We start from the raw sequence: 21,934 nt of genomic DNA, 5'->3' as shown, positions 1-21,934 counted from the left end.
ATCTGCACACAGTCAGAGATTCGTTTTCATTAAATTTTACTTTATTTCACTTTCACTCTGGCTAATTAGACTCGTGAGGTTGAAGTTTGGTGGAGCCATTCTAATCATTCAAATCAGTGATTCAGTGAACAGATTACAGTGATAATGGTGTAAACTGTTCGGCCTTAAGAGGTGCAACAAACCAACAGAAGAGCGAGGGAGCTGTGAATCAAGGACAGTCTGTTCACTTCACCCACAGTGGCCTAACAATACTGACATGCAATTCACAGTTTGGTTGAACGCAGTAGGAGGAGTCAGTCAAATTAAATGGGAATCTTGCAAACATCTTCTTTGCCTTTTTTGTGCCAAATTTCATTTTCATGCTTCTCTGGACAATGTTTCCTTGCTAAGATCCCGTCACTTACACTGAAATTGCTTTAGACAGGGATCGGTTTGCCCCCAGTGTGGGAAGGAGGAAAAAATGTGTGAGTGGTGTTTTACAATAGCTTTCCTTTAAATATTACAGGGATAGCTGTGGTTGCATAAATGGCATAGTAACATCTCAACTGGTTTATGTATCTCTACCATTTGATTGTATAATGTATCATCATGTTGCACAAACACTTGATTGTTCCCTAAATATTGTATAAATAGTTTAAAAGCCTGACCAGAGGCGAGGGCTGCAAATAGAGGTCCTATATACGTTACATCTGTTGCTTTGGTTGTTGCAGTGTTTATCTGTATGGTCCCTATAAATAAATAAATATAAAAATACAGGGGGTTACTGTGTGTTTATGTGCCTCCTGGTAGTCTCTCTGACCACCATGTGTGCCACACAGGCATTAGGTCTTTGTAGTTGCCAGATGAGCTGCAGGCATGCAAAGGTGGGTGGGTCGGCTGTACATTTTTGTGCCTTCTAGATTTCACACAGCCCATATGCCTCCTTATCTGCATTAGCCCCACTTGACTTCTCTCACTAGCTGTGAAAACAATCCAAGTTATTCCTGTCTCCTGGCAGATAGTGACTTTGTGGTGCCTGCGTTTCCCCACTCTCAAAACTTTCTGAATGTTCTCTCTACCTAACGCACCTTTGACTTGTTTTGTACGTCTTGTCTTCTCCTTTCATTTGTTCCTATGATTTATTGATTAGCCTCGACACGTGAGTCTGTTGGTGTGTGCGCGTGTTGGCCAACGCAGAACAGCTAAAACTTTTAAAGGTTGGCAGCGGAGGAGATGAGTTAGAAGGAGAGAGAGAGGGAGAGAGAGAGAGAGATGAAGGAGACAGGAAAGGAAGAGAATTCACTTCAGGCCGCCTCCTGTATGTGTGTGTGTGTGTGTGTGTGTGTGTGTGTGTGTGTGTGTGTGTGCATACTTCAGAGAGAGTTTTGTGTGGTGAGTGGGTGGGTGCGTCAGTCAGTCGGCCCGGGCTCTCTGCAGCGCACTCAGCCGCTGCACTCTCCTCTCGGCTGAGTGGAAACATCATGTGTCTGTGGGACGCCCAGAGGAACAGCCCTGTTTCTCCGAACTGAGACCAGAACGGAGCAGTCGAAGACGGACGGAGGAAGAGAGAGGGAGCAAAATGAACTCAAACAGAAACTTGGAGTAGACTGTTCAGAAGAAAGGAGGAAGTAAAAGACAGAGCATTTTTGAGGATAGTTTTCATCCATTCTGCCATCTGGTAACTACCACCTCAGACTCGGCTATGCCATGCTGGCCCAGAGGAATGGGCTACCTCCAGGCTGCAAGCCGGTCCCACTGAAGGATCACCCTGACCTGCGGGATGTGGACGTGAACGCGGAAGGCTGCTGTTCCCTCTCTCCCTCCCCGTCATCTGGAGGCTGTCCCTGGGCTCGGCTTGCCGGGGTGGACGGTTGCCTGTCAGAGCCATACTGTCTTTGGTTCCAGCTTTTGGCCAGAGCCTACTGGGGCGAAGTGGAACTGGGTCTCACCAGTCCCAATCGCAGCGTGTCTTGGGCTCGACTACGTGAAGCCTCCAGGAAGAACTGTGTCCGCTCTCGGGTAAGGACGGTTACATTATGGGAGATGGAGAGCATCCTCGTGATTTGACATTTTGAGAATGTGCAAGGCAAGCTGTGTTACAGTTGGGAATACCCTTACTCATTTGAAATATGCGTTTAAGTGCTATCAGTGTCTGGCAGGAGCATATAGGTTTACATAGGAAGCATTTGAGAGGGGAGGAGAGGTGAGGGGCGGCTATACTTTGTCGTGCCGTCTAAGGAATTTTGTGTGCGTCATGCTGCTCTACAGCAGCAGGGTAGTCCTGTTTCACTGACCAATATCTTTTGTAATGTGAGTGTGTGTGTTTGGGTTTTAGGTTTCGTTTATTGTTATTGGTCCCCATGGTGGATTTGCAGAGACACTTGGCCGTGTACTGTCAGGGGAAGATATTGTTTATTTTCCAGCTATGTGTGTGCGGCAGCCTCATTTTCAGAATTAAAATAAAAATATCCCAACAGCCATTAACTTTTTTTGTCGTATGGACTGAGACTTAACGGAATGAAGTCATTGTTCAGTGAAGGACCAAAGTGGGGAATTGAAGGCATATTTTCCAATGATATAGTGAGGATGACTAATGTGGTCAGAGAGGGAGAGATGCTTGGAAAGAAAAACCTAGAGGGAGTGAAAGAGGTAGATCCATGAGGTCAGACGACTCAGAGGTGACTCACAGCTTTAAAAAAAAAATTGCGTGGAGAAAAGCTGAGTCCACAAGTAACACCATTCAAATTCACTCATATACATAAAGAAACAGGAGCAGGCATGCAAATGCACCATGCTGCAGGCTAAGGCACCATATGGCAGTGCACAAATCAGACCCTCATTGGTGACTGTTTTGATGAACAGATTGCATGCATAATTTAGCAGTATTTATCAGGTAATTGTTTGAGCTTGTTTGGCTCAGATTTACAGTATTGTGTCTTTTGAATATGACTGTCTTCAGTGAGGCATTGTGGGAACCTATAGCAGCTGTAGTTTCCCTTCACACTGTGCTATGCTGCTGCTTTTCTTGCTGTATTATTCAACATGTTATATATATATAGAGGAAGATGGAAAGTGTGTATGTGTACATATGTGTGTACCTCAGCCATGGCGCATCTGAGCCAAATGGCTTAGCTATTGCATAATACGACATTAAATTTTAAGCATGAAGTGAAAACAAACAATTAAGTTGGACTATGTCAGCTTGTTTCCCTCCTCTCCACTTGCCTCCTCTTTCCTCTCTCAGTTACATTATGGACCGTGGCTTCCTTCCAGCTCCACACCATTGGGTATTGGTGGTGATTTCACCAGTCATACCATTAAAGCCCACACCCATCCCTCTCTCTCTGGAGGCCTCTACATCTGCTGCTCCCAGACAGGCAGAGGAGAGGTGTGGAGGGAGAAAGCCAGAGGGGCGGTGGGGAGAATGTCTTTGTTTTGGATCCATACCTAAGATGTATTTTGGTAGGAGAAGAGCCTGTGGAGAGATCTGGGCTGAGGCTGAAACTCTTGGCAAGCTGTTGTAGCCTAGAGTCACTATGGTAGTGTTAGCAATAACCGCTAACGCACACCCTGTGGTGCAGTGGTTCAGCTCCATCATTACTTTGATGATGGATGTGACAGTTGTCTCACTGCTCAGACAGCTCACAGCAGGAGTGATCACAGTGGCTTTCTCAATGATAGCGCAGCACAGAGTCGTTGTGATTAAGAGTTACAGAATATTTCTGTTATATCTTTAGCTTGTGATAAATCTGGTTTTAAACTTTGAAGCATGGAAAGGAAAAAGCTAAAAAAAACTCTTTATGTGAGATAATTTTTTTCCAGCTTGTATAATTGTATTTATATTGTTTGAATATTTATAAGTTGCATCGTTACAAGCGTAACCTCATAACGACAGATACACTAACACATTTATATCTAGTACATGTACAACACAGTTTGTGCTGTCGATTACTGCTGTTGTGATACAGGTGGAGCTTTGTCCATGCAAGTTTCAAAGCAAAGTTGCATAAAATCTACTATTGAAGACTGTGTGAAGCAAATTTTAGCTAACCATACTAAACTGCAAAAGTCACTGTTGATGCTTACGGTTTAACAATAAAGGCCAATCACTGCATTCACCTTAGAAATCCATTTATTGTGATGCACGTGCAGGAAGCAGCAAACTATCCACGGCATGTAATAGAAGTCCTGAAAGATGTTTTCAGGGAGTTGTATGGTTGTCATCTATGTTTGGACTTTCACCACTTTTTTGGAGTCATGCTCATATTAGTGAGTAAAGAGATACTGGTAACTTACAGCAAACACAAGAGAGACAAATCGTAAGTTACCATGAGAAATACTGTTGGAATTTCTTTTGCTTGTAGTGGCCACTTCTAGTGCATTTCTCTGGGTCCTTTGTCAAGAAAATCGAAGGAAAGACTGGAGCTGGAAGAGATGTGATTCTGTTTGGTACTGAAAAGGTCTTAAGAAGTTTAACTCAGTGAACCCTGCAGAAACCCTGAAAAATGTTTTGGAAAAACACAAATCACGTCATGTTATGGACGCTTTAATCATAATTCAGCCTCCGTGTTTGATCTGAGACATGACCACCTGTGCCATATCTGTGTGTTGGCTTTCATAACATCATCTTCAGGAATTGAGGGTCATGAACGTAGCTTGATGTGACTTGCTGTACTCTTCAGTTTTCAGTTTTAGTAAACACTTTTTTTTCTTCTGTTTTTTGTTATAGAACATTTAAATTCCGAGCGCAGCTGATGTGGAGCATGTGTTGTTGTTATATAGGCATAAATGTAATGTTACGCAAGCGGAGAACTGCCTACATTTAAGGGTTGTTTTTATCCTGTGTTAGTCACAGTAGGAATGTAGAAGATAAGTCTGTCATCATGCAAACACGCCAAATAGCCCTGTAAAGCCCCAAAAGTGCAATAACTAAAGCCATATGTAGGCTTTGTGGCGCTTGGGGCAGCACAAATGTGGCTTAAATGACAATCCTGATTATTATGACAGATACTGTGATCGCTCTTGTTAACCACAATGCGAGAACTACTATTTGACTGCATTTTTGATCTTTGCCACCAACATTTTAATAGTTCTCTTCTGACAATACCAGGTGTTCAGAGCGATATTTTTTTCTGTATTTGCTGACAAGCTTTATAAATACATGCAAAAGCACACTGTAAGCTGAGCTGCATTTGATGTCTTAACCAACTACTTCCAGTGTATGTTGATATATTTCTCAAAGTTTAGATAAATCACAGCAGCAGCAGAGGTTGCTGGTATTTGACCAGACCAAGTCCAGAAACTGACATAGTTGATCAGCGGAATAACCCCATGATGAACTAATGTTGTTGTGGTGGAAAATTAGGATTTTATTTAATTTAGAGTCTGGAACCATCAGATTTTTGGCATTTTTGCTTGAAATGTGTATCAATTTGTCATAGTGTTCTGTACTGTCAGACAGCAAACATGTTCCATTCTGGCGAAAACAGTCTTTTTTTTGCAGGTCGTAGTCTACAGTCAATGTCTGATCAATAATTTATGCAGTATTACTTAATACTGAAATACCATACAACCTGTCTTTTAACAATGAACCCTCTTGTGTACACTCTCTTCTGTTTCCCCGAAAGTCCAAACATCGACCACAAAATGACACCTTGTTATTCAGCAGAAACAGCCCACCATTCTCAGATAACTGTAAAGAATCACCCACAGGGGATTTCTTGTATTTTTAAGATCAAGATGATTAGTAAGATCTCTGCTCAGCCACGGGCTGTTTCATCTGTGAAAACACACTTTTCTTTGTTTCAGCAAAACCAATGTGCTTTTCACAATTCCCAGGAGTGAAGTCAATGGAGTGACTATTCTTTTATGTGGCTGCAAGTTTGTTCTCAACACTGAACGTGTGGAGCTAGTAGTTTCACAATTAGTATGTCATTATTTTCACAACTATATTTGATATAGTTTGTTGTAGAGCAGTGCATCATCTATGGCAGTGGTTCCCAACCTGGGGGTGTCAAGATACATTCGTAGGGGGGCGATGATGATTTGAAGGAAAACTCCTTTTCGTTCAACCACAAACATCGCTATGTATCCATACCAGACCCCACTGACAAAAGCAGCACTTAAATAGACGTACTTTCACGTGGACAATTGCCCATTGGATTACATTGCAGCAGCTGTTTGTAGTGGCAGGATACATTATTCTTGCTCAATCCTGCAACAATTTCAAAGATTTTTGTCACTATCAATCATTTACAACCAAACACATAGGAAAATAAGGCCCTGGTTGAAAAATACAGAGTACTTTTAAGGGGAAAGGAGGAGAAAAACATTCCTGTCACACAAGATAACCATTAGTTATCAGCTTCTGAATACTGTTTTTTTTTTTTTTTGAAGATTGACATTGATATTCCTGTTTATTTGTCGTCCTCTCAGGCCAAGCAGAAGGATGGGCGTGATCAGAGCGAGGCGTCGGCCACCACTTCTCCTGGGGCAGAGGAGGAGCCTTTCTCCTGGCCGGGGCCAAAGACGCTTCACCTACGCCGAACCTCCCAAGGTTTCGGTTTCACGCTGCGGCACTTCATCGTCTACCCACCTGAGTCTGCCGTCCACAACTCTCTGAAGGTGCCAGAACATCATCTCTCAACCCTCTGAATGATACGAGTACCTCAAAACAAATAAGCTCTCATGCCATCTAATACAATGTAGAGCTTAATAATAATATTTTAAATAAACAAAAACGTCTGACAGTTGGGGTGAAAACACTCATGTTTTCAAAGTAAATAAACTTTTGTTGAATCAAGTGATGTAATCTTGAGGTCAGTAGGAGGATCTGACTTAATTTAAGACACTGTCACACAAATCTATGCAAAAAGGGACATTACATTAGAAACAGATGAACTGATCTCAGATCACTGGCAGGTTTTTTCATTTGTTTTAGGAAATGAAACTTGATTTTCTGATTTATTTTGACCTGAGGTGGATTACTGGATAGCTGATCCCTAACTCTGTAACACTGCAACTGCATGTCATTGGACAAAAAACCTCTCTATACAAATATATTTGAGGATGTAACCTATTTCAAGACTTTTTAAAACTAGCAAAATTTAAAAGTCGGGAGTTTTGACTGAACCATGGCTTCTCTCCAAAAACCTGTCACTTTGGTTATTTGGCTTTCTTTCCATTTCTGCTTCTTGTCCTCTGTTCTAACTCTGGCCTTGCTGTCAAGGGCAAAAAAAATATAACTACTGGTCATTGTTCCAGATTGTAATCATGAAACAGGACCTTCATTTAATTTTTTAGTGTTTTCAGTGATTAGAAAACAGTAGATTTGTGTGACACGAGGGAAAAACATAGTCAAAATTATGACTTTCAGCTGCTGTTTGAACAAGGCCCCAGACAAACACCACTGTACTTAGTGCTGTTGGGGTAGTAGAGTTGTGTCCCAGAACCATACTACTTAATAATCTCATACAGTTTGTAATATACAGTATACTAATTTTCATACTATACTGCTTTACAGTCAGTGTACAAGCAAGCATTGCATGTGCTCTTCTGTAGTAATATGAAAAGATGCAGAATATGGCTCCATAAAGAAAAAGCAGTGTTTTTCCAAAGATTTTTTGTTTTTATTTTTTCGTCCTGAAGCTGTTTTCTCAAGCTGTGAGCAGCTCCTCAGTTTTGTGCAGTGGATACTAGACAATAGTTTCCATCAACAGCACACTCAGAAATCAAGTGGAGTCAGCTGCTTTGTTTAATTTTTCCAACAGGGAAAAGCTCCACAGAACATTATTCTGCAGCTGTTTTGATGATAAATCATTTAAGTCATTTTTTTAAGCAAAAATACCAGTTTTTTTTTTTTTGTTTTTTTTTTGCTTTTGGATTGTTAGTCACACAAAACAAGTATTCTGAAGTCATCACTTTGTCTTTTGGGAATTTTGCACTATTTTCTGACATTTTATAGACCAAATAATTTTAGGCAACAAACAAGCAGTAAATGTTTCACCACACTCTTGTGCTCATGGAATAAAGTCTGTGCTAGATAACTGTCAACTTTCATGCTTGTTGGCTGCCTAAAATCATTACGTCTAACAGCTGAGCACACTCCCTACAGCTTTGTATGAGTTAGTTACACAGTGAATGGAAATAATCCTCAGTTGTAGCCATAATTTTGCCACTTTAGATATAGATGCAGTACATACATTTGTAAGATTTTTATTACAAAATGCAACAAAGGTTATTTAAATGGTAACTGTAGTAGATACACAATCAAGCACATGGAAATAGCATCAGTATTTGAGCTTAAATTTAAATTTGAGATTAAAAATTGGAGTCCATTTTCATATTGCAATTCTGTGGTGTCTGGCCAACACTGCCAAAAGGCTAAATAGGAGCACTTTTTTGATATGCACATGTAGTGTTGTACGGCAGGTTTGTTTTTACCCCCAGATCCTTTTTCTGACTTGTATCCTCCCACCTGGGAACTCTGCCAGCCATCCTCTGGATAACATCAGTACCAATCTGCCCTTTGGTATTAATCCTGACGTTACAGCACTTCCGGCTCCTAATGGGCACAGGCTAACGCAGACTAAAGGGCTTTGGGTAAACACGGCAGGACTTCTTTAATGGGAAAATGCGCTGGTGTTTCTAGTCAGCTTTCCCAAAGCTTATCACGGCCTCCCTCGTATTGGTTTTTGTAAGTGATAATTCGGGATAAGTTGGGTTTACTTTTCTCTGAAGTGTATTTTGACAACCTCTCCTATTTGCACAGAAGGATTTCCTGCAAAGTTAGCATAGTACGTTGAGTTTATAGCCTTTGGCTTTGGTTTTGCGCGTTGAAAGAGAAACTATGGCATGACAGTCAGGATTTTCAGACATTTGTGTAACTAGAGGGATGGTCAGTTTCTCCCAGAGGCCTTCTTGGGTATCACAGTGTTGTTCTGGCCACTTTTAAGTCCCGTCTGGGCCAGTATGTGCTTCTGTTATCTCGCTAAGACTTGATTTGCATTGAGCTGACACTAGACTAGGTCTAAGATGCAAATCAAACAAAATAAAGGCAGTAAACACGTCTCTATAAATCTGGCAAGAAGTAGAATTTAGCATAATCCAAAGCACTTATCACTGTTTTGAGTCATTCATTTCATTCATTAAATGTCATTGATCTATTTCCAAAACTAAAACAAGCTGCGTCTTAGCAGATTTTATCTGATTTTGAGCCAACTGTCTTTTAGTCTTCTTATCATAAGATGTGGTTCTGGGAAGTATTCAAACTGAAACCTTAAATTTCAATCCATCAGGTCACACTCACTGTAAACTCTAACCAGTTCTCTCATTACGTAACCTCAACCAACAAGGGGAGGATAAAAAAAAATCCTCATCCTTGTACATTCATCACATTTCATTGTAATTACTTTTAGAGTCTTGGATTGGAGCTCTGACTAATCACAGTTTGAGGATATTGGGGTTAGCCTGAAGAGGGTCTGACCGTCTTAAGGAAAGCCTTGGGAGAGCGTGGAGTCTTAAAGGATCCACGGAGAAACATATGTGTCACTGAGGGGGGAGGTGGATTAAAGCAGGAGTGTGTGGATTTTAACTGAGGCTCTGAGGGAAATTAAGGTTTTATGTGTTTAGGAAATGAAAAAAATAAGACCACAAACATGGCTATGAAGTGGCTTTTTTCTATAAACTGTCACAGGAGTTGCTCTGGACCGTCATGTGTCTTTCCCCCCTGAGTCCTTTGCCACAACTTTTCCAATTATGCAGCTGCGTTTAATGATAATGAACCTACCTTTAATTCTGAAAGACTCCCTGTTATGGCTGCAACTTCAGCTTTATTATCAGTTAATCTGTTAATTACTGTTTTAATAAATCAGTTATTGTTACTGTCTATAAATGGGTTTGAAGTATTAATAACACACCAAAGTTATTATGTTATGTTTGCTTAATATCATATCATGCTGTTGATGTTAGGTTTTTCTTTTTACTAATATCTGGGACGTCTCTCTTTTCTCTTCCAGGATGAAGAGAATGGCAGCAGAGGTAAGTGTGCAAACCTTTACTTTTTTGTTTTAAATTGCTGCATACATTAGAGATTTGCACTGTGAGCTGGGACCTCAGGTGTTGCAGTAAGAACAGAACAGAAGCCATTTACTCTGTTATTCTTCAGTAACTCTGCAGAATAGGGAATGAATTAGGATTGACAGTCCATTACTTTAATGTATTCTCATTCCTTCTAGAACAAAACTGATGCATTTAGATGACTCTTTGTGTCTCGGCCTAAACATCTCATCATCAGTGTCGGGAATTCAGTCCCATTGATACCTTTATAACTGCACTGATGCAGACCAGGGAATGGCGCTAAAGCCTGTATGTCGCAGGTGAATTTGTCTTTTCGGCAGTGTGTCAGGCAGACAGGCGGTGTCGCGCTGCACTTTGGTGTCAGAATCTTTAGTCCTTGCTCTTCAGAGTGGCAGTCAGAGCTGCGCTGTTAGCTTGGCAAGGCCTCGGCATTCCTCAGAGCATCCGGCTCATCGTTCCAGTCCCTCAGTATTCCGCTCACGTCTGCAGCCCAGCTTGAATGCAGGAGGATCGCTCTGCTGCGCTCCATCAGAAGCCCTTTTAAACAGCCCTGCACCACATCTTATGTTGGTATAGTATATAGAAACCCAAAGCACATGTACATTGGCACCCATATACATACATAATAGAAATGATCTTTTGCGTATATATTTGTCAGTCAAATATATACTTTATGTTTGGTTTATGATTTTTTTTTTTTTTTTACCACGATACATTTCTGGGAGAGGCAGCGGGTTTCTTATCTGAAATATATGGGAAAAAGGGAGAAGATCCCCATCATTAGCTGCTTGTTTAGCCTGTAAAGCATCCAGGTGTGATTCAGTGAATTGTTATGGCATGAGTGGGCAGTGAAAGTGAAGAATTCAGGGTTAAAGGAAGGTGAGCGGAGACCTTTTGTGATAAATCTTGACTCTTAAAAATGCATCTCAACAGGAAATTGAGAGATTCCTGTAAATGTCCCTCATCATCTCTCTTGGCCCTGGGTGTCACATTCCTCACACTACCCCCTCTCCCCACCCATTTTTAACCCCTCCACGTCCACTCACTTCATTCAACACAGGCCTCAAAACATTAAACAACACACACACACATGGGGCCCTGCTGTGGCAGGAGGAAACCCTTCAGGGAATAAGTGCGGCTACATATTGTTATACTGTTCAAACGTGGACTCCTTTATGTGACTCTACCTTGAAAGAAATCGGGTAACACTCTTGTGACGTGTGTGTGTGTGTGTGTGTGTGTACCTATGTCATTAAATCTTATGTAGTAAGTGCATGAGAACTCAGTACATGGTGAATAATGATCCTCTCCCATGGAGCCTCCCCTGCTGCCTCAGGAAGTCACTTGGCTGGTTTCCAGTCTCTCATAAATCCTTCTTTGCCTCTCAGCAGGCTCAGAGACCCAGCAGAGGTGATGATGCTGACAGGTAGCAGGGCGTCAGAAACTTTTGTCAGGAATGACAGGAATTTTTATGCAAGGCCACAGCTAATAGGACCATGAAATGAATCAAGAGTAAGCATTTATCAATAAGAAAAAGAGTTTTTCACTCAATATTGAAGATTGCAGTGTTCCATTATGATTTGAGAAACACTATCTACATCTTAAGCTAAATAAACCATTTAAAAACCTATTCAGTTATCTGAAAAATACATTGCTACAGAGCTGGAAACAGACTAGGCGAACACTAAAGTTTGGAAATATCAGAACTTGTACTGTAACAGATACTGTAAGTATACAGATAAGCAGAGGAATGTTCTTATGATTACTAGGACATGGCTTCTGGACATGGAGTCACGTCTTGGTGTGTACTAAATTCCTCTTCCTGTTGTGCTGAATAGTTTCTGTGTAGTAGTTGAATATCTGTTATTACAACACAGGGCTGCTGTAGCTCAGGTGTTGAGAAGATTTAAATGTTCAGCTCAGTGTCCTTAAGTGAAACTCTGAACACCAAACTGCCTCTATTGCTACATAGCCAACGTTAGCATTAACAGCTGTTTACTTACCAACAGCTTCAGCCATCATTGTGTTTACAAGATAAGAGATTAGACTGCACTTTCTAGACAGAGTTCCTTCTTCATCCTTCCATGATTTAGATTTAAAGTTCATTTTTGAACTTCATTATCCAGTTGTTATGAAACAACATGTGGGCAGAGACAGCAGGAACTGCCAACCAATGCAATAAAAGCTCTTTAGCTTCTAGACATTTGGCTTTGGCGTCATTTCTTACTGATGCCTACAAATTGTTGTTGTTGCTACGTGACAACCGAACGCACTGCTGGACAGAATCATAGCGAACAGCATACGCCCCAGATCACCAGTAACATCACTGAAAAAACCTGCGAACACACATAGTCTCACACACAGGCCCCAGACAGATAATGCATCCCATGTGCTTGGTTATTTTAATGTTTATGAAGAAGTTGCATTCTGCCCAAGTCAGGTCTGTGATGTTCGCTGCAGCCTCCTCAGCCTCCCCGGCACGCTGCAGTGCAGTTTATTTGCTTGACTCTGGGCCAGTATGTGATGGGGCTGTTGGTGTTTGGAGAGAGAGGGGAAGGGGGGCACTGACCGCATGTTGACTAGCTGGGTGTTGCCGCTGGAAACACTTCAAACCTCCAGCAAACACACAGACAGACAGATCCACGCACAGTGACGTGGATACGCAGATAAACAAACGTAAACACTGATATACAGTATGTGGGTGCACGCTGGTGGAAGCATGGAAACAGGAATGATATGCCTTACTTTGTGAGTGTGGCTCAAGTATGGATGTGTTTATTTCCTTTCACAGCGGTTGTGTACATACCAAACGGCTGTTATCCCAAATCTTCCTCTCTATCTCACTTCCTCTCCTCTTCCCTCCCTCTTCTGTCTGTCTCTCCCTTTCCTGTATCTCTGTCTCTCTATCTCTCTTCTGTGTATTTTAGCAAGTAGTTGAAGGGCAAAAATCCGAATGAAGCGCTCTGTGCTGTGCTTATAAAGCTGTGGTACCTCAGCACAGCAAGAGAGGCAACATAAAAAATTTCTCCATCTGTTCAAATATTTGTTTTTCATTCAACGTGAAACACTTTTCTCCACAGATACCGGCTTTATTTCCCCCTTTTTTTGTCAGGTTTTGGTTCGTTCCCATAACGTCTGCAGAGGGAACCTAGTGCAGCACAAGCAAACAGAATTCCCCAGTATTCTCCAGTGGGCTTTTTAATGCCCCACCTTCTTTAACAAAGCTGTGTCCAAAGTTTTGTCTTCCTTTCTCCCCCTCTCTGCTTCTCAATCTGCCCTTGTTCCCCTCTTTCTCTCACTGACTGCATCTTTTGTTTCTCTTTTTGTTTCCTTCTGTATCTGCTTTCTCATTGTGTATGAAGGTTTGTGATTTTGTGCTACAGCCATGGTTAACCTAGCATAGCAGAAAGACTGAAAACAGGGAACAGCTCGCCTGGCTCTTTCCACACAAGAAGACTTAGCAATAGAACAAATAATCTTATTTTCCAAAATGTTGAACTAGTCCTTTAAGTTTCCCAGCTTTACTTGGCATAAAGCTTAACTCTATACTCATGAGATCTAGCTGTTTTAGTAGCATACTATTTTTCTTCTTTCTCACTACGGCTACAAATAGAGTTCCTGACCAGTGTTTTACACACAGATTTTTTAAGTTGAGTGTGAGTTACTGTAAATCTGACAGCTTGTCTATTTGTTATGACGCATATCCACCCACGTAGAGGTTGTAACTCAGCTTTTGTAGGCAAACATCCAAATACAACTCACTGTTTATTCCTCTTAGTTACTGCACTGTTGCATCTCCTGTCAGACTTTCTGTTCTATATGCAATTTTCAGTAACAATGATGGCAGATTTATTCTCAGTGATTTCTGAAACAACTGCTCCTTGATTTCAGACAGATGTAAAGAAAACCAGACTTTTTATTTTATCAGATGGAATATGTAATTCTAAGATAATTCTTTGTGGCTGCTTAGCATCCTTACTTTTGTATTTTCACATGGTATTTTTTCACTTTTAACATTACAAGAGAAAATGCACAACTTTACCCTAATATAGTAGCATCCAGGACCCAGGACATACTACAGAGTGACTGTGAATAGAGCTTTTGAACCTGCAGCCCCACAAACTAATGTTGTTTGTTAATGACATGCCTGGTTACTACTAGTTAGCCACACATGCTAGCGATTGCAGTTGACTCTGGAGCACATAAACACACCATTTAATCCATTCCTTACACTTGTGCTCTTGTTTTTTTGGTTTTGTAAAGATCAGAAAAAAACAGACAACACCCTCAAAACTCTTTAAAGAGTATCATGCCAGTTGGCTCATTTAACACATTTCTTAAAGCAAGAGACAGTATTTCAGGATAAAATCACCCCATCTGTCTCCAGATGTTTGTCACTTGTTCCCTCAGTTGAACTTTAACTCCCTTGGTAGATAGTTTGGCTTGTTTTACAGAAAGAAAACAAAACATTGAATCAACTTTTTTTTTTTTTTTTTGCAATGCGGTCAAAGTAATGTCAGTGCATATCCTCTTTCCCCTGGGTGGGTTTTGGTATTTGGAATTCCTAGAAAAAAAATGATGGAAAGTACTCCACCACCTTCCTGTCTGTGGTGGAAAAAACACCAGGTGTGTGTGTGTTTCTCTGTGTTTGTGAGTGAATCTGTGCGTTGTTGATGTGCAGATCAGTGGGCAGATGCAGCAGCGGTGTCAGGCATGGGTTACTATATCGGTATGTCTCCCCCAGGTTAGGAATGCTACAGTCATGGAGGTGACTTATTTTGAAATGATCCTAGCCCTCCAGGAATTTAGCCCTGCAGGGTGTTACATGTAAATATACACTCAATTTCTAGTATTAGCTACACCCAGCTAAGACTAATGCAGTCTAATACAAGAGTCCTGCAGCAAATCCTTCCCTCAAGAAGGTTGTATTGTTCTGTTTGTAGTTTATTGTGCTTATCGGGTACACAGAATAATAGAAACACCAGTATTGATGATAAGACATTGCAGTATGGGTATGCCAAAGTTATGTTTAAGGTAATTTAGAAACAGTTCGACACAAAAAATCTTACCGTCGTGTCCACTTAATACAATTTTGAGTTTTCAACCACATCTCTTAGCAGATGGGTTTTTTTTAAGTTCCCATCACGTACTGGTGGTTCCTTTCATATCTGGCACTACAGATCATGTTTGAACAGACACGGGGGTCCTCCGTGTACGACTCTGTGTACAACTACCTGTTCCATACTTAAGAGCAGAAGATGTGGCTGAAAGCTCTGGAAAAGGCTAGCAAGTAGACTTTGTGTTATGATATTTGTTTGCAAGGCCAAGAATGAGCTTTTGATTGCATTTTTAAGTATGTGAGTCTCATTTTCTTTGCCCCAACTTTGCTATTTGTGATGTTCCTATAGTTGTTATCAATATTAATTTTATTCCCAGTGAAGTTTACTGTTAAAAAGATGACTATTAAATTTACCATTTGTGTAGTATGCGTCTTGGTGATAGGTATTGTTAGCAGGTTTTTTGCACTCTTCTTAAATGTCAGTTTCATCGCTGACTTCAAAAATACTGCATCAACAAGACTCTAATCCTCTTTCTCTTTATGTAACCACTGTTTAGAAACATGCTACATAATAAAGTTTACTCACTTATTTACTTACATGCAAGGACAAACTCCTGACTTAACACTGACAGTGATGACAGGGGCTTTAAGGCATATTGACATACCCTTCTCCAGTGTGTGCTGTGGTTTCTGACATAATGCTGTGGCTGTTTACAGAGTGCAGCTATTAGTGAAACGAGACCTGTCCATCTCAGGCACTGGCACCTCCAAGTCGTTTCACCATCTGACAAGGTCTGTTGACACAGTTTGGAAGGATGTGGGCTTGTTAAGTATTTCAAGGAGGTCAGGATTCGGGTACACAGGTGTTTTAGCCGAGTTTAAGCTTTCAAAGCGGAGTTGTGCTTGGACTAGTTTTGTGTGTGAACCATGCACAGAATTCATGGGAATGGGAGAAGCAAAGACAGGATTACAGTATTTATTTTCATGATGGATTCATCTGCTGTCTTTAAGCAGTCCAGTTTCTTTGAGCAGAGGTTTGACAATGAAACACACTGTGCTTTTGAAGGAAGTTAGAGTTTATGGATTTATGTGAAGTTTACTTGTGCTTTGACCTTCCCACACTATGGGGGGACCTCCTTGTGCCAGGATCATGTGCCTCACATTTTCATATTTCTCTGCTGGAAGAGACCTGACAGAGATAGCCATCTAAACACAGTCCTCCTCCTCTGTGTTTGAAGTGTTGGGAAAGTTGGAGAAAAACACCTCTTCCTCTCATGATCAGAGCGAACACATCTACATAGGTGTTTGTATATTTTTGTATACCAGTACATTTGTATGCAGGTGTGGTGTTTGTAAATGTGAGAGTGACACAAACGCCGAAGAGCAGTGAGTTGGACAGAGAGGTATTGCGCCAGGGTTAATGCAGAGAGTGGGCAGCGCGCCCAGCCCTCTGTAGAATAACATTATCTAACCCAAAACAACGGGGGAGCGGGGAGCTGGCCCACACAACCAGGCCCAGCTGTGCAGCCAGGGACGACAGCCAAAACCAGAGCTTGTTGAGGCCAAAGAGCAGCGCTGACACTCAGCCACGCCAGTAGAAAGCCATTGACTGTGCACTGCTAGAGTGGACCAGACAGAGTTGTACAAAATTTACAGTAAGGAAAAGAAATGTTTTTTCCTTCATAAGTGATTGAAATGTGAGTTGTGGTACACATGCTGATATTTTCCTGCTTTCCTGTTTGAAAAAACTCCAAAAATGTGGAAGAGCTAACAAACCACTGCTTTGTATTTGGTCAGTTTGGAGGCTTTTCAGACTGAGGCTTTTCAGACTGAGCAGCATAAAACCTTGATAACAAGCTATGTTTCATTTATATTAGTTATGGTTTTGTTAATTACAACCAGACCTGAAACAATCCTGATGACTTAGAAGTTGTTTCTGTCATTTTCAAGCAAAAATGCCAGTTGCTGGTTCAACCCTTTTGAATGGGAGATTTTCTGAAAGTTTTAGACTAACAATCAGAAGCTATTTGAGTAGATAACTTTCCAGAGGTGAAAATTAGATACTTTCTGATATTTTTTATTGGCAAAATGCTACGATAGTAATAAATATTCTTCTTATTGATAGATAATGAACACAATAGTTAGTGGCAGTGATGATCAATAACCTTGGTAAGAGTCAGCTGTGTTGATTGGCTTTAATGTGGTAAACTTCCCCTATGCACGATCTAGTTTGAACAAAATACCCACAGTTAGTTGAATATACTTTTAGGTCAAGTTCTCGTTCAAACATGTACCCACTTAATGCAAAGTGAAACGGTGCAGTGCACTCTTATGAACAAGGGTTATTGAGTTCCTTGTCCATTAATGTAACAGTTGTCCCTAAGTACCACCCAAGAATAGCTGTAGTTACTCAACTCATTCTGTGTTTTGGAACAGTCAAAGTCATTTTGAGGCAGGCTGATGTATTTCATTAATCCACACAGTAGTTTATGCTTTGGTAAGACAGTTGGGAGCATTAAAAATATCCAAAGCTTTAGATTTCCACATTTAATCCTGTTCATCCAGCTGTGGGGCATGGAAACTTCCCGAATCCAATTTGTGCTGCAGAGTTGGAGCTCAGCGAGATTGGCTCTGGATTGGGAATCTGCCTGGTACACGCACACGTAGGGAGGAGGTGGAGGGAGTATTAGTTGACATCTGTATCTCCAGGATGGGTCAGTCATATCCAACATTGTGTCATTAATGTACCAGGGCAATTTTTCATTCTGCTCTGTGAAGTGCTGCAAAAAAATCACATGGCTGTGCTTTAAATTTAAGTCATCAAATGTCATCCAGTGAGATCATAACCTGAATGAACACGAATGGAAACACAGTACTGCCCTTCACATTTTTGCATTGTTGCTTAGTAAGGGAGAAGTGAGCCATTTTATGAGCTATACTGCCTTCTACTGGATTAAAAAGGAGCTTACAACTGATGTGTGACTGACTGTGGAGGGTTTTTAGTTTGCAGAATTGCTTTCTAACCACAGTTTTGGTGATGATTACATTGTCTTTGTGTGGTTTAAAAAGGTCAGTGTGTTAAACATCTCTCAGTAAGTTATTTACTAACCTCTCCTTGTTGATGTTGCTACTCAGAGATGGATGATCTATAAATCAAAGGATTGCATGTCATGAATGTTAATTAATCCTCTGCAGTAACAATTTCAGCCACATGATGGAGGTAGCAGAATACATAATTGGAAATAGAGAAAGGACATTTAAGGTGACATGTTTATGTTTGAGCACCCTGTACTGGAAAGGAACAAGAACTCAAGCCTGTCAATAGGCATGATTTTAGGAAAAACAGGCTTGAGACTATACTGTTACAGGTTTGGATTCCTGCACCAAATGGATCATTAAAAGTCAGTTCCCCCTCCTCACCTTTGAAGTTGCTCCTCAGCAACATTTTGAACCCACATCTGCTCCGCTTCCAGCTAGTTAGGGCTTTACAGACCACTCACTGCACTGCTAGGCACCTCTGGGTCATAAATGCATGTATCTGCTGCTGTGTGAACATGAAGCGGTGCATTCATGAGAAGAGCATGTGTACTCAGTGTTCCCCTGAGGAAAGAACAGTGGGATGCTCTGATGTTGCACTTCCTCACAGTCTGTGGGCTCTAAAAGGCAGCTGACGCCAGCCCAGATTGTGGCTTATGGCTCGGGGAAAGATGATTTAGCTTTCTTAATCAGACTAAACTGCTGCGCCTTTTTTAAATAAATATACATACCACACAAGCCTTATATTATACAAGATTATATTAGGAAGATCTTACATAAAGACTTAATTAGCTGGGTTTCCTCCAGCTTGCTCCATGCACTTCGCACGACATGGCGTGCTGTCTGTTTGTGTGCCATATGAAACCAAAGTCCCTTGTGGCTCGTATGCGTGTAGCTCTGTCAGCATACTCTGACCTATCCTCACTGTCCCATTCTTTAGCTCAGGACACATCTGACAGCAGAGTAGAGTCAATGAAAGGATGAGTCAAGGGACAGAGGATGTATTGTAAAAGGGAAAGACAGATGAACAGTGTTTGGGATGTTAGTATTTTGAGAAGAGAAGGAAGCAGTTTCCTTTCATAAAGGCTTGGAGCTCATTTGTCTCAGACTGGCAATGACACTGAGGAAAAACATTTTATTTAGAAAAGCCAACATGAATACTGATGCTAATGCAGTGTCAAGAATAAGGCATTTTGCAGATTCAAAGTACAAATGAATATGTCATATAAAGCTTAAACAAGTAGTCAATGGACAGAAAATGAAAAGGCAGTTGTGATAATTGTTGAGTCATTTCAGCTTTAGTGCTTTTCTTTGTTTCATCGTATAGTTGATATAATATGATTGGGTTTTGGGATTTTTCACTGTTTTCTTACATTTGCATTTATTCTTCTGACATCTTGTTTTGTCCCACAATCCCAAAGATATCCAATTTAGAATCACATAGGACAAAGAAAACCAACAAGTCCTCACTTTTGAGAAGCTGAAATTAGTACATTTTTTGGCTGTTTGATTGATAAAATATCTCAAATTATTAATTGATGATCAAAATGGTGTTTTTCTTATGGGGAAGCCTGTCAATTTGACTTTCAAGAAGTTGCTTATTTTTTGTAATTCAGGACCAGAAAATCCTTTGCATTTGTATCATTCACAGGCAGCCACAGCAAAGTGATAAAAATCCACGTTCTCATTCAGTAAATCGCAATTAATAATGGCACAAGTAAAAAACTTATAGACTGCAGGGAGTGTGTGCAATGATGCCACAGTGTTACTGCAGCTGAATTTCCACCTCCAGTGTAATATGGCCTACTTCTCACTCCACTGCTGCTGCTCTTCCTCTCTGTGTGACCAGCCGCCTCGGTGCATGTTCTCTCTCTCTCTCGTTACCAGGGAGACAGCGAAACCGTCTGGAGCCAATGGACACCATTTTCGTCAAGCAAGTGAAGGAGGGAGGCCCCGCCCACGGAGCTGGACTCTGTACAGGTACACATGTGTACACACACACACACACACACACACACGGATGTATAACACACACACAGTCTCTATGGAGATCTTTGCAATCCTTCTGATAACTGGCAGATCCTATGATTAACTCGGACTGTCTCACATCTGACCTCAAAACCCGGTTTGATGCCAAGATTTCTTCACGTTGGTATTGTAGGTAATTCCACTTCCTTGTAACATGCCAGGAAAAACAGAGATGAGTTACAAAATAACAGATGGCTCCTTTGTGGGAGGTTGAACAAAGTGTAATATGCACAGTGTTATTCCAACCTTCCCTTGATTCTGTTTTCTACATCTCCTACACTTTATTTCTCATATTAATCTGCAAATCATTTCTAATTTTAAAGGATAAAACTACTCCTTCTGGTGCAAAATGATTCGCCTCCTTTTAATTTCCCAGGAATGTACAGCTGAAGCTCTGTGCGGTGTACTGTAAGCATTATTGCCAGGTTAGCACTCTGTATTACAGGAAATGTCAAGTGGCTTGGACAAACCCTAAGAGCCCTATGCTTTTATCTGTTCGCTCTCCTCTCCTCTCCTGGGACGGGGGAGTGAAGTGTTTTCCCACAATTATCTAGTTTCCCTTCTAAACTCACCTCGCCTCTCTCCTTCTAAGATGGCCATCTTCTGAAAACTTTGAATGGACATGGATCCTAACGTGGGGTCCGTCAAATAAACAAGTAATTGTATTCTGCTTTGATCTAAAAACAGATGTGTGTTTGTGCTGGAAGAAACTTCAGTGATGCTTCAGTAATGCAAGCGCCTCGGTCCTGACCGCATCACTGTCGTGCTCAAATGACGTTAAAGCACACCCTCGAGTATAATATTGCGATTATACAACTATTATTATATTAACTATTACAACTATTAATGTATAATCAAAATCTGTTCATGTTGCGGAGCAATTTGCTCTCAAAATTAAAAGGTTTTGGCGAGTGTTGTGTGTTGTGTTGGGGTCTGACTAATAACTGGAACACAATCAGTCACGTCAGTGGACTCTTATGTGTAATGGAACCGAGTTTACCACTACGGCAAACAATCAGACCCTTAGTAACGACCTAGCAACAGAAATGATTTTTGTAGTCCCAGATGAGTAAACTCTGAGCTGATGTTAATGCTTTATCGAGGTCTCGCACTTTACCGAACTAAATCAACAGCCTACTGCACAAATGAATGCTTACTTTTATCAACCACGTTATAACAAAGACGCTGCATTTATTTACTCACACAGCTGTAGCTTCTGCAACCACAAACTTTTACATGAATTTTAAGTTATAGCGTCGTGTCACCGGCACAGCTGATGGAGAAAACCGAGGCACTTTGCTCAAATAACGTTAAAAGACATCTTCGAGTGTAATCTTTATACAACCATGACCAACAAAGTAAAATGTATATGGCGGAGTAATATTTTTTAGTGATGAGTAAGGTGTGCTGTCGTGCTGATTTGAGCACGTTCTAAATGTCTTGTTGACCAATCAGATTGCTCGGTCGGAACTACTTGTTGTATAATTGGTATTGACTGGACTTCAGGTAATTGTCCTGAACAGCCGGGTTCACAGACGTAGTAGTACAGAGTGTGTCGTGTTGCTGTTAGCAGTAAACAGCAGGCTTGTAATTTATTGTTTAATTCTTTCCAGGGGACCGTATCGTGAAGGTGAACGGAGAGAGCATCATTGGAAAGACCTACTCACAAGTCATAGCCTTGATCCAGAACAGGTAAAGTCGCCATCAGTCCATGTTTAACTTCATGGTTCATTTTAAGCATGGCTGTATTACCAA

The 21,934-nt window shown here is 41.0% G+C and overlaps 1 protein-coding gene across 1 annotated transcript in view; it reads left to right on the top strand.

Moving 5' to 3' along the window:
• Positions 1-1,245: 1,245 nt before the first annotated feature.
• The window catches only part of LOC108899989 (rho GTPase-activating protein 21), a 45,177-nt gene continuing 24,488 nt past the window's right edge, over positions 1,246-21,934 (top strand). Inside the window, 5 exon segments of the mRNA XM_018700747.2 lie at positions 1,246-1,998; positions 6,415-6,603; positions 9,996-10,017; positions 20,039-20,131; positions 21,793-21,871. Coding sequence (XP_018556263.1) covers positions 1,687-1,998; positions 6,415-6,603; positions 9,996-10,017; positions 20,039-20,131; positions 21,793-21,871 — 695 coding nt within the window. The 5' untranslated portion in view covers positions 1,246-1,686.

This window comes from Lates calcarifer, linkage group LG24, assembly GCF_001640805.2.
Source record: "Lates calcarifer isolate ASB-BC8 linkage group LG24, TLL_Latcal_v3, whole genome shotgun sequence".
Classification (NCBI taxonomy): domain Eukaryota; kingdom Metazoa; phylum Chordata; class Actinopteri; family Centropomidae; genus Lates; species Lates calcarifer.
Note: the sequence above shows the minus strand (reverse complement) of the source record. Positions and strands in the feature narration are given on the sequence as shown.